General features: G+C 46.6%; 1 protein-coding gene across 3 annotated transcripts in view; it reads left to right on the forward strand.

Moving 5' to 3' along the window:
* Positions 1-682: 682 nt before the first annotated feature.
* AGPS (alkylglycerone phosphate synthase) overlaps positions 683-13,877 on the forward strand; it is a 150,895-nt gene continuing 137,700 nt past the window's right edge. The window contains exon 1 of one of the 3 annotated variants that reach the window (XM_075933712.1): positions 683-921. In XM_075933712.1, coding sequence (XP_075789827.1) covers positions 740-921 — 182 coding nt within the window. In that variant the 5' untranslated portion in view covers positions 683-739. Of the gene's footprint in view, positions 922-1,026; positions 1,336-9,843; positions 12,324-13,877 lie in introns of those variants that run through there. The other 2 variants (XM_006119452.4, XM_006119454.4) reach the window with 2 other exon arrangements.

Raw genomic sequence — 13,877 nt, forward strand, 5'->3', positions numbered from 1 at the left:
TAGAACATCAGTTTACTTGTGCAAGAACACACTGCCCCTGTAGACAGGCGACAAGTTTTTGCACAAGAGTGGACGCTTTTGCGCATGATCGTGCCAGTGTAGACACAGCCACCGATACAACGGCTGGGTCTGAAAACCATAATGCCTTTCACAGCTTTTGATTCACCCTTTGCTTACTGAGCCCGTAGGCCAGGGTGAGGGAATCATTTGCATCCTGGGAGCGCCGAGAGCCATTGAACCAAGCCCTAAACGAGAGCTGCCACATCCCCAGCCCTGCCAATTCCCGCTCCCAGTGCCTGTGGGGTTCAGCCAGCGCAGGTACCGAACCCCGCTCCCCACCTCCCGGCGCAGCCTTGTGCCGGGGCCGTTCCCAGCTCGTTTGTGTCTCCGCACAGGGGGAGACTGAGGCAAATCCCGCTCGTGCCCCGCGAGCTGACCGAGAGGGGGCAGCCGCTGCAGACAGGGCGGCGGGGCCTGATGAGCGGGCTCCCTTGACCGCAGGCGGAGCCCCAGCAAAGGGCGGGCCCGGAAGCCCCAATGGGGCCGCACGCAGGCAAGTGGGCGGGGCGCTGCCTCCGCAGAGGTGCGAGGGGCGGGGCTTCATCTCGGCCGGTGGGCGCGCTGCGAGAGAGGTGCATGCCGGGAGTACCAATAAGCGCTCGCAGCGTCTCTTTTCTCCCCCCCGCTCCGCCCACCGCAGCGCGTGACCTCTCACCCGGCGGCGCAACGCGGAAGTGCGATGGCGGCCGAGGCGGCGGGAGGCGGTTCGGGGTCCCAGCCCGCTGCCCAGCGGAGGCTGCGCATCCTCTGTGGGCACCTGCGGGGCTCGCCGGCGAGCCGGGCGCCGGAGGCTGAGCGGCTCCTCTCCGCGAACCAGTGCAGGGCGGAGCGGCCGGTCCTGGCCACCATCCCCAAGAAGCGGTGAGTGGGGCGGGGCCGGCGGGAGCCGGGGTGGGCGGAGAGCAGGTGGGGCTGAGGGGAGCTGGCGCAGGGGGTGGCCCCGGGAAGCCGGTTCTGTGCCGGGGCAGTTGTTGTTGCCCCAGCCCTGGGCACTGAGGGGTCGCCTCGCGAGGGGTGCGCGGTGCACTGGGCAGCTTTGTGTCTGGTCTGCAGACGGCGGCTGCATGGGGGTGGTGCAGGGGGCCAACGCTGGAATATTTGGCTTGCTCCTGTGACCACGTGAAGTGGCGGGGGAGCCAGCTCTGTGAGCTCTCCATCCTGAGGAATGTCAAAGCAACACTGTAATCTCTACAGCCCTCCCCCTTGCATTCTAAGGTTATATCTTCACTGTGGAAGGTGGGAGAAAACAAGTTTAATCAAAACTCCAGAGAGCAGGTTGGTACCTGAAAACTGAGGTGGAGGTTTCAAAACTGGAGTTCCACCCTAAACAGGAATATTTACATGACTGTTTTTAGTGCCATAGCATGAGGCTATAGATCAGTGGTGGGCACTATCTGGCCCAGTGGACTGGATGTAGTTTGCCAGGGTTAACCCATGGCGCATCATCGCCACTGTATTTACCTGCACAGCAGCAGGTACAGGCACTTACAGCTCCTGTGGGCCACAAATTGCCATTCCCATCCCTGCTGTAGGCCCGGGCTTTGAGACTCACTGCCGCAATGTGTTTTTTTTAACATTGATTCAAAATGTGTTAGCAAAACTCAAATATGTGAAAACCAGGAGACAGAGTTAAGGTAAATGTCTGTGCAAACTAAGCTGTCAGTAGCCACTGGGATTTATATTTATGTATTCCAGCTACATTCTTTAAGTGCAACTCTATTGGAACTAAGGATGTAAAATTCTGTTTAATTTAACTGGTTAAATGTAGTGTTAAGCACTTGATTTAACTGATTAAAAGGGGGGCAGGCCAGGAGGCTGCTCCAGCCAGGGAGTGGCAGGCAGACAGACAGAGGGAGGGAGACTCTCTTGGCCCCACGCAGGGCTGTCTTGAGGGGAAAGCGGCAGCCCTGTGCAGGACTGCCAGCTCCCAGCCCTGGAAAGGTGGGGAAGCAGCGGTTTCATGCAGGGCCTGGCAGGGCTGGAGAAACCCTCCACCCGCGGCTGTCTGCTTCTAGGTACAGTTACCTATTCACATCCCTAGTTTCAGCAGCTTTGAAAGAGCTATATGAGGTGATCTGTTTTTGTGGGTGTGTTTTGCCTTTTTCTCTGAATCTTGTGTGTGCAATCACGTGTAAACACCTGGGCTTTGGAAGGTATCTAATTTCATTGCTATGTTGTATAGGCTGTGTTAGTAGTGCTCCCAGGTCTGCTTGTCATGGAGATTGTCAGCAGTTAGATGGAAGATGGGTATGATCTGTGAGGTTTAACAAAAGATCCATGATAGTATAGGGTGATGTGCATAAGAAGGAAGAGGATATCATAGGGATGGAAGTTGAAGGAGTTGTATAATCTACACTGTGTTTTCAGTATGGACATTTTAATGGTACAGTTATTGCTGTGGCGTCACTGTGCCACTGGAGAAGAGTTCTTGCATTGACATAATTAAACTATTCCCAGCAAGTGGCAGTAGCTATGTCAATGGAAGAAGCTGTCCCGCCACCACAGTGCCAGGCATGCTAGCTTTCTGTTGCTAAGGAATGGAGTAAGTTTTACCAAAATAAGCAGTAGTGTAAACATAGTCTTAGAGTGCCTTATTGGGCATTGCTCAAAGGAAGCAGAATTAAAGCTGTAGGGGTACGTACCTTAATTAGGGTTACCTGGTTTTCACAAGTTTGAGTGTTGTTGAGTATTGCTGAACTCAGTATTCTGGAAGGGCACAAATTGTCACTGAGCAATCTCAACTGTGTATTAATAAAGCTTTTTTGCCATTTTTCTGTTTAAAAAAAACCTAGGAAATTAATGTTGTTAGGAGTTCATTTAGGCAACTATGTTTGTCACGTGTGTGTGAACAATTCAGATGCTCCTGTGAACAGGTAATTAGAATACCTAATTCTTACTTACCACTTTTCTTCAGTACACTTCAAGGAGGGGAACATTATTTTTTGTATAGAGATAAGGAGCAGAGATGAAGTGACACTGCCGAATTCGCATAGTAGGTCACTGGCAAAGCTGGAAATAGAGCCCAGGTTTTTTTAGTCCCAGACCATTGTTCTCTCTGCTAAGCCACCCCACTGCTATGTGCTTTCTAATTGTGTGCTGCTTCCCCCTGCAGCCATCTTCTGTATGCTTTTTTTGTAGTGGAATGGGGAGAAGTCATTCATTTATATGTTTTGAGTATGTAGTTGTGAGCAGATCTCAAACATAGTCTGTGGATCAAGAACTTGAATTGTATTTTATGGTGGTTTCTGTTACTTTAAGCATGTGATGAAAAAATTGGGTGTTTCCTATGCAACAGAACATGTAGCTTCCCCGACTATTTCCAGGTCTCCCTTGCCCTCCCCATCAAGTCATTAACATTTTAGAGGCCAGGTGTTCACAAATAAATTAGAATCTTTGATCTAGAAGAAAAGCTGGGGTGTTCTGGTAGTGAAGTGTTATCTCAGGGAACCCCTTAGTCAATTGGCTAGAGCTTTGTGCCAGATACAAATTAATATCCAGAGGTACCGATTTATATCGGCACCTCTGGATATCAATTTGTATCTTTAGTTCCTTAGGGCTCTCCTAGCAACTGCAGTGGCAAAAGAAGCAAAACATGAAGCTAGATAATTTCATGGAGGTTAGGTCCATAAAAGGCTATTAGCCAGGGGATAAAATGGTGTCTTTGGCCTCTGTCTGTCAGAGGCTGGAGAGGGATGGCAGGAGACAAATTGCTTGATCATTGTCTTCGGTCCACCCTCTCTGGGGCACCTGGTGCTGGCCACTGTCGGTAGACAGGATACTGGGCTAGATGGACCTTTGGTCTGACCCAGTACGGCCGTTCTTATGTTATGTTCTCCCGGATAGGAGATGCAGACATACGACACTTAAACATTTCTTAGGACCTTTAAAATTATGTTCTGTATTTAATGAGTATCTTTGTGCAACTGTTAATGACTGTTTTAACCTGGGGAATTTGCTTAGGAAGTAAAGGCTAAACGCCCTTCCATGTGTGGATTTTATGGGTACAGGCAGTCCCCGGGTTACGTACAAGATAGGGACTGTAGGTTTGTTCTTAAGTTGAATCTGTATGTAAGTCGGAACTGGCGTCCAGATTCAGCCGCTGCTGAAACTGATCAGTTTCAACAGTGGCTGAATCTGGATGCCAGTTCCGACTGACTTACAGATTCAACTTAAGAACCCCAGGCATCCCCAAGTCAGCTGCTGCTGAAACTGATCAGCGGCTGATTCCAGGAAGCCCGGGGCAGGGGCTTCCTGTAGTCAGCCACTGGTCATTTTCAGCAGCTGCTGACTTGGGGACACCTGGGGCAGAGCAGCTGGGGTGCTGCTGGGTTGGTCCAGTGGCGCCCAGAGCGGCGCTACGGGACCAAACGGCAGCGCCCCAGCTGCTGTACCACAGGCGTCCGGAGCAAAGCCACGGAGCACGGGGGCAGCAGGACAGCCCAGACGCGCCGTGGCTATCCTGCTGCCCTCGGGCTCCGTGGCTTTGCTCTGCTTTGCTCCCCGTCCCCCTGGTCTGCAGACCAGGGGGATGGGGAGCAAAGCGGCGGAACACGCGGGCAGCGGGACAGCCCAGACGCGCCGTGGCTATGCTGCTGCCCTCGGGCTCCGTGGCTTTGCTCTGCTCTGCTCCCCCTCCCCCTGGTCTGCAGACCAGCGGGAGGGGGAGTAGAGCAGAGCGGCGGAACGGGCGGCCAGCTGGAGACCAGGGAGAGGAAGTGCCCCGTTCGTAACTGCGGATCCGACGTAAGTCGGGGACTGCCTGTACTAACACATGTGCACACAACCATTTTCTCACACTAAAATTATAGAAAAAATGTCTGGGTTGTCTCCTAACAAATATAAAAGGCAAAAGAGGAAAATATTATACTTTTAAGATAATGGATTTGGGAGATGTGAACTCCTCTGAGAAGAGCAAGAGCTGGACTCTTGTGGAATAGGAGCTGGAATTGCTGTCAAGGAGCTAGGTGGCAATGTTGCTGCCATGGTGCTTTTTACTAGCAGATGTTCTGGCTCAGGGAAACCGGTCAAAGGTTGGCACAGCTTGATTGTTGATGTCTTGACTTCCTCTGCTATAGGTCACTGATCTTACAGTTCTGGACCATCAGTCTGCCCTAACATGGCTTGTGTAAGGTCAATATACTACTTACCCTTACCCTTTAACATACATTTTGCAAACTTTGCTATCTCTGCTTCCTTCTAAAGCCTTCTGATAAATCAGGCATGAGGTTTGTGTAAGAAGTTGCGACTCATCTCGTTCAACAACCTGGTTTTATAGTGCTATCTGCCACCTTTATAACTCGCAACAGCATATATTCCTATTTGACTTTTGACAGCTACACACAGTAGGCAATCGCACTGGCCTGGGCCCATCCACTCTCCTGAGTCCTGGCCCAGGGCCCTAAGGTAGGGAGCCTGACTCCCTAACCTAGCAAATGGAGGAGATACCCCTAAACTCATTTGCTCGTGGGCTTCATGATCCTGCCCTGGGCCACTTCCTACCTCCGCCATTCGAGCCGCCTCCTCTCTCCTCCCCTAGGGGTGAGACACCCCTTTCTAGCCCTGGTGGCCTCCTCCTCCTGCACTCTCCCCTCACTCTCAGCGCCGGCTCCTTTTTATCCCCGTCCCTGGATTCGGCGGGTGATGTCATGCGGGCCCCCTCCCCCAACCTCCGTAGCTCTCCCTGGTGCCTCATCTGCGTCCGCCCTCTGTGCTCGCACCCAACATGGCCCCTCCTGCTTTCCCCGCTCGGGATTTTTAAACTCGGCCCCACCGTTTCCTGACCATGGCAGGTGCTGGCCAGTCTCAGTTTTTGAGACTTCTCTGGCCCTGGGTTAGGGTGGGGTTGCTTCACCGCATCACAGTCTGCCTTAGAGCAGTGGTCTCCAACCTTTTTACACCCAAGATCACTTTTTAAATCTCAGAACAGGTGAAGATCTACCGCCCTGCCCCTTCCTTGAAGCCCCGCCCTCTCTATTCTCCTCCTGTCCATCACTTGCTATCCCCAGCACTTACTTACACACTCAGATAAACAGTTTATTTTTAAATTATGCGATACATACAATTAAAATCACATACAATTAAAATCATGTGTTTATAGTTATGAAATAAATGGTCTGTTTTTTATTCATGCTATTTAAATCTAAAATGAAGCATTTATAATTATACATTTTGTGGGGACGGAGTACTGTGGCTGGGGGCAGGGGAGAGGGAACAGGGTGCTGGGAGGGCAGAGGACAGGATTCTGCAGCAGGGGACAGAGTGCCAGTGGGGACAGAGTTCGGGGAGTGGGGATGGGAGTGGGGACAGAGTTTGGGGAGTGGGGACAGCATTCTGTAGTTGAGGACAGGGGAGTGGGATGCCAGTGGAGGCAGAGAGTCCCCTTCATCTCCCTCCTCCCAGCATTCCCCCCCCCAGAAACCAGCGCGTGCCTGTCCAGGGGGCCGACCCCCCCACCCTCGCGGGGAAGCCTTGCGCGCACTTGCGCTTGCCCAGAGGGCTGACCCCCCCCACCCACGCAGGGAAGCCCCGCACGCGCCTGCCCCGGGGCCAAACCCCCCCTCTCCCGCCCCGGTAGGAAAGCCTCACACGAGTGTGCGCCTGCCCAGGGGGCTGACCCCCCCACCCGTGGAGGGAAAGCCGTGCGCGCCTGCCCCGGGGCCAACTTCCCCCTCCATGCAGGGAAGCCCCACGCGCGCTCACCTGCCCCGGGGCCAACCCCCCACCGCCCTCCCGTGCAGGAAAGCCTCGCACGCGCACGCGCCTGCCCAGGGAGCTGACCCCCCTATCCGCGCCGGGAAGTCCCGCGGGCGCTTGTCCCGGCGCCAACCCGCTCCCTGCGCCGGGAAGCCCCGGGGCCAAACCCGAGTGTGCCGGAAGCCGACACTACCTCCGTCTTCTCTGGAGGTAAGTAGTGGGGCTTCTGGGGGGTAGGAGGGAAATGGGGGCAGGGCTTACAGGACGCCTCGCGAGCGACTGGTCGAGGCCTTGAGATCGCCCAGTAGTTCGCGAGCGACCGGTTGGTGACCATGGCCTTAGAGACATGCAGTTTAGTCCAATCAGGTTCATATCCTTACCAGTATTTGGAAAGGTCTGATTAAATTAGCAAATTTCTCAAGTGTTTGATGTTTGTATCACAGTGTAAATTTATGATGCTCAAATGTACAGAACATAACATCATTGTTCAATAAGCTAATGTAACTGTATCTGCATGAAAAGGTCATGATGGAATTGTCACCAGTTTATGGAAAGCTGAATTAAACTAAAGTAACTGATTGCTAGGGTTCTTTACCTTTAAGCAGCCATTTAATGGTGAATATTAAAACTATGCTTGGGTGTCTAATGATAGAGATAGTTACTTTAAAATTGGAACCCATTTAAAAATTGAGGTTTTATATATGATCTGTATTGCCATATACTATTTCTCTCCTGTGTCATGGCTTTATAATTCATGGATTTTATTTTTAACTGAATGCCTATAGCCTGGAACCGAGTGCCATTTATGTTCAGTTATAAATGTAGAATCACTTTAAGTTATCTACAGAGTGAATTTCGTAGGTTTTCTGATTTTTTTTGTTTGTTTATAGGTGACTTAAAATACCTGAATTTTTAAAAATAAGTATTTAAATAAAATAGGAAAGGAAATAGTCTGCAAATATATATATTCTCACTTCAGCAGATCATGTGATCAGAAATTAGGAAACTCATGTTCTTGGATTAGGCTACATTAAAAAAAAATGGGGTTATAAGCAAGTTTTATGTCATACTAGTTTTATGCTGATAGGAAAATTGGAATTGAATTCTATAACTTATACAAACATACCAGATTAAAAAGTCCTTTCACAGATCTTTCCTGTAATTTATTTTTCCTGAAAATATATAGAGTAACTTGAAAGTGACTGTTGTGCTTGTATGTTAGTAAGCACTTTCTTTTTTATTTTGTGTGTACCATCTTAATATCTTAAAAAACTTGTGTAAGTTAAAAAGTTCACAATTATATTGCTGTTTTCTGACAGTTTAATTGTAAGTTTAAGGGCTTTTTAAGCAAAATGCAGGACAATGTAGCACTTTAAAGACTAACAAGATGGTTTATTAGATGATGAGCTTTCATGGGCCAGACCCACTTCCTCAGATCAAAATCAAAAAGGGCTTTTTAAAATACTGATGTTTGTACATATGGATGTGAACATGTACCCATGTACATGATTAGCCAATGAGCCTAATGGTTACACGCAACACCCCATGCCTCTGCATCAGAGATAGGGGGGAGAAGGCAGGAGCCCGTGTGCATAGGGAAGGGAGCTGGTTATTAAGCTGGATCCCTGCTTGTACTACCTCCTGTGGAGGCCCCCTCTTCCCTCCCTGCCTCTCACAAAACTGGGTGCTCATGAGCACCAGCTCCCACCACGTTCCCTGTGTGTAAATGTGTAACCATTGTAAATTTCAACAGTTACATGTTTACAAAAACACATTTTACCATCCTTACTGTAACTACACTGGTATGTGTAAGTTCTATAACCCTCTTACTGAGGACATGGTTATACCTCAATTATCTATGTATAAGAATAAACTACACTTACACAAGGCTCATTTATAGTGTACTAGAATAGTATAACTACTTCAGTAAAAAAATCACTCCCCGTAACCAGTGTAATTACACTAATACCAAAAATGGGTTTAGACCAGATTTATTTAGGTGCTTACTCAAGCCAAAGGGACACAAATTCTGTGCTTATTCGCAGAGCCAGCAATAGCTGTGCAAGCTCTCCAGATTCTTTATTATTTTATGTGGGAATTTCCTGTATACTAGAAGCAAGAGGTTTGCTGGTTCAACTTATTAAGCCTTTTAGTGCTCTGCTGAAATTGCTAATAAGGTTGATTTTTTTTTTTATTATTTAATTTGAATGTCATTAACCAGGAGCTGGGTTGCTAGCAATTTTGCATAGATTATGTAACAGCCAACCTAACAAGTTTATCTAAATCTGTAGTTATGACTTTTAACTAGTGATCTAGAAGTTTAGAGGATCTATATTTCATTATTAGTATTGAGTCATATTTTTTTTTATTGCTGTGAATTTGCAAGGAGATTTCTAAGTAAATTTTTTAACTTTGTAATTTCCCTTTTAGAAACACTTTACTTTTCTTTCACATGAAAGAAAAAATGCTTTGTCCGTTCCTTACACCTTTTGATCTGTGACCATCTTCACTGTTTTGCTAGGATTTAACTTGCTTTGCCATAGCAAAGCACATAGAATCCAAATATTTAAGTTCTGCATTGCACATGTCTGGCTCTTGATTTCAACAAGATGAATCTTTTAAATATAAACTTGGGATTTCCCCCCCCCCCCTTTCCCTTCCAACAAATATAACTTTAAAAATGTGTTGGTTATGTAAAGAAAATAGTGTTAAAAATTTAAAGAATCCAGTGACCACTTTGTTTAATAAATCAGTTTTAAGTTAAAACAGCTTATAAAAATGTGTTTTACAAACTAACAGATTTCTTCTTTGTGCATTTTAATTGCATTTGAATTTCCATCCACATAGAACTTGACAAAAATTACAAGTAAAATTAATCTAGTAAATAAGAAATGTATCACTTATTTAAAATGTAAAATTTAAAAAATGTTTATTTAAGTAATTATACAAGCTAAAATTTATAGATATAGTGTACCCTCATAATTAGCAGAAAGAAGTATCTAATATATTTAGCTGCAGATCAACACATTTTAAGCAACCAAAAAGAATGATCTTTCCTTTTGGAAAATAGTTCAAGTATAAGTGCAAAACAAGATGAAAGTTGATTTTAAATCAAAGTTTTCTGCTTGCTGATTAAATGATTAAAATCTGTTTTTAAACTTTTTTTATTTCAATCAGGCCATTCTGGTCTCCTCTCCCATCTGTGTGTTTCTAGATATGTCTGTTATGTTTTAAAACCTGCAGCAACCAGGCTCTCACTTGCCACTGCATGCTTTAAAATGCAGTGTAGACATATCTTCTGTCTCCCCCTTGAGTCCTTTTAAAAACTTTTCTGTTTTGCTGCCTGGTGACTCCTAGATCAGATTCCTCAAGTGATCCCAAGCCCCTATTAGGTGACTTCATTGCTAAGCAACCTCTCCCTTGATAAGCCAGTTCTCCTGAGTAGGAGCCAGCTTTTTGTTTAGTGCTGACTCAGTTTCTGTGTGGTAGTACTAAATCAATGACCCTCTTATTGCTGGCGTTCTGCTACCAGATTTTAAAATTTCAGCCCAACTTGAGGGTAACGGGACAACAGAAGGTAAAGTCTATATCCACAATGGAGTTTGCAGTCAAAACACAGAATTCATAAGTTCTGTAGGGTTTTTCCTTTCCTCCCTGCTCCCAGGATATAGTCTATTGCATATGGTCAAGAAAAATGCTAGACTTTTCAATCAGAAAAGGGCAGGGATTGAATCAGGCCAGATTGCAATAAGCTAGTATTCAGCAAATCAGAACATCCAAATTTGTGTTTCAGAATCTAGCATTTAATAAAAAACTTAACTTGGGAATCACAAGGAATAATTAACATTCAAAATGTGCATCCAGTATAAACTGGTGCAGTGACCTTTCTGGAGACACTAATTGGCTGGTGTGTACTGTAACCGTCCTTCAGTAGCTGTTCCACAATACCCTATTCCTGGTGAAAGTGCCTGTTCTGGTCACAATTTTTTAAACTCTGGGGCCAAACCCTCACATATTTTTGAAATGCCTTTTCCTGAATGCCCACTTGGTGCAAACACCCACCACCTGTCCCTTGTTGTATACAACTGCCAAAACTGACCTGGCTCTATATACAGAGATACTACATACTTCCTGCCTACTCCAGACAGAACTGCATTTGATCTCCTGAGCCTATAGAGAGAAGAAGCTGTGCAAGTACAGCTATGAACAAACTGCAGAAATGTGGACATGTAGCAGATTGCAGTAGGGATGCAGTCAAGGTGATCTGACCAGGATCAGTAGTAGTTATGTATGAAAGCAAAGGAACTTCAGGCCAGAAGAGGAGACAATAGGTCTGGTGTTGAATCTCATTACTGCTGCTTTTGCAAGGAACTGCATGCTATACTTAATGAAAACATCACCAGGACCCTGCAGACCACGTATCTCTAAGGAGCCCTACACAGGTCCCTGCCAGAAACAATGAGGAGCAGGAAAATGTATGAGGGACTCAACAAGCCAGGACCTTTTTGAGACTCCTGTATAGTTCGCCAGTCTGCCAAGGAAATGGAGATGAGCCTTATGAAAGGGAAGAGACCATAGGCAAGTACATCCATGGATTTTTGCTTAGCCTTCTGATTTAAAGGTGGTACCCATCCCATCTAGAGATTTTTAAAATTAGATTTATCAACTAATCAAATAGTCAATGGAATTTCCATTAGAGCCCGCCCAGCTACATTTTGAAGGCGGAAGTACCATGCGACTTTCTGCCTTTGAAATGTACAAGAGCCAAAGGAGGGGCTCTTTTGCATTTCAAAGATTGAAATGCTGAGCCTGAGGCCAGCGGGGAGTCTCGTGCTGACACCAGGTTCCATGCAGGGAGTCCCCTGTTGACTCCGGGACTCTCCTCTGGCCCTGGGCTCCACATGGCATTTCAGTCTTTGAAATGTACAGTTCAGTGGTGGAATGCTGCCGCTGTGCCCCTGCCCCTCCCATGGAGCCAGCTCCCCCCAGCACCCGGTCCTCTTCTTCCCCCCCACCTCTTTCAGATTATAGCAGCAAGGGGGGAGGAGAAGCGACTTGATGACTAGTCACTTACATCTCTAATCCCATCCCAAGATAACAAGATGCAAGTATCAACTTTTACCTCTACTTATATGATTTTAAAAAATTGAAGAGTTGGCACCTGCTTTTTCTTTCGCTGTTAGCAGTGCTGGGAGTTGGAGGAGATTTTCAGTGCATCATGTGCATAGGGATGTCCCTGTTCTGAGATTTTGATGAAACTTGTTGAGAAATTCTGCAGTGTTTCTCCCAAAGGCTTCTAGGGATGGCTGCCTTCCTACTTTGTCTACAGTGCAACACTTTTCCACATCACTTGCTGAGTTCAGTTGGCACCATTGCAATAAATAGGCTAACTACATATGTATTTGGGTAGCTTCAGGATGCTAGTAGAGGTAAATAAGGACTAAAAGTTTAAAGCTTCACGCTACAGAATTTTTTTTCTCTGCTTGCTTCTGGTATGTTGTATTCACCATGATGGTCTGGAGAGTGGTACTATGCTGAAGTGTTCCAAAGTGGATGAAGCTGAAATACCAGTAAGCCTCTTTATTAAGTGTTTATGGGGCTAAAAGGGAGTTTTGAGACTCTTTTCTTCTTTCCCCTGTGACTGTAAGTCAAATTATACATCTGTTTTAGCAGCAGCTTCTGGCATTCTAGTCTTGAGGGATGTGTCTCCATGCGTGTAGAATGCCTGACCCTGATGAAGAGGACTAGTGGAGACCTATTCTGTGAGATCCTGCAAGCGAATGCTGAATTGGACTATGGACAAGGGGCTTGGAGGGTCTATGTGACTGACGGCATGGAGACAGACAGAGGTCAGGAAAAAAGGCCCAAGAGTCCCAGCAGACCAAGAGAAGGAAATACACCAAGGCATAATGGGTGGTCTTAAGCTGCAAATCCAAAAGTTGCAGATTCTGTCCTATAAGTCCAAAAATCCCAGACTTTTTAACCTTTGCAGTCCTTGGGGGAATTAGAGTGGTTTCTTCCTGCACGCCAAATAAACCATATGTAACATTATAGGATGCTTTATTACTTCTACCACTCTATATCGGGGTAGCAAGGGAGACCATAGCTTTTCACACATTGATCCATGAGTGGTTAGTATATGTGTAGTCACAATAAACTACGCTGGTATATGTGGATTGGCATAAATGCTTATTTCTTTTGCAATTTTAAAGCTTTACCCCTGATGAATTGTTAAAATTTTGTATGACATGTTTTTTTCTACAGGGTTTTCCTTCTCTCTGCTCACCTGACCCTCAAAACTGTTTTTGGAGGAATAAATAACTAGAGAATGCATAGAAGTAGTCAAAGCAAACAATATTTGTAAATTAGATTGCACTTGCATTTACAAGTTCAGGAAAGCATCTGATCCTATATTAAAACAGTCAACAAGCATTGTTCAGTTCTGCTGTGGGTGATAGTATTTTTTTTCGAAGTTCCTTGTTGGGCTCTTGTAATATCTCTGGCTATTCGAAGACAGCCAGACCACCCCTGCCCAGAGGTGTGGGGAGGATGCCACTAGCAGCTTTCCCACCCTCTTTGAATGCAGGTCACAAGGGACAAGCTATAACCACTGCAATATTTTTCTCTGAGATTGTCTAGTGTATAAACATACCAGTCTGCTAATAGAGATTTTAAATTCCTGTGAATAAGTTAACCAGTTAAATGCTAAGTTTAACTTAACTGATTTAGCATTGGATCCCACTGTGGGACCTCACCAGTCCAGCCTCCTCACCCTGGTTGCATAGGGGCAGCTTCTACTGCCTCCCCTTTCCCCTATGGTCATGCAGGGATCTGGCAGCAGGAGAATACAGGAGGTGTGGGAGAGGGAGGTGGCTAACCAATACCTGGGAGCCTGCCTTACTAGGTGATGCCTACCAAGTCCCTACCTTCCCTGGCCCCACACTGAACCTGTAAGCAGCCAGCGCTGCCCTGGAAGAAGAGGAGGGGTAGTAGCAGGGTTCTTGGTATGCTACTCTGCCTGACAACGCCACTCTTGCAGCTCCCATTGGCCACAGTTCCCTATTCATAGCCATGAGACCTTAGGGGAGAGTTAGGTGCCCTCTGTCCCCCACCTCTGGGGGCCA

This window comes from Pelodiscus sinensis, chromosome 7 (assembly GCF_049634645.1).
Source record: "Pelodiscus sinensis isolate JC-2024 chromosome 7, ASM4963464v1, whole genome shotgun sequence".
In the NCBI taxonomy this organism is placed as follows: Eukaryota; Metazoa; Chordata; order Testudines; family Trionychidae; genus Pelodiscus; species Pelodiscus sinensis.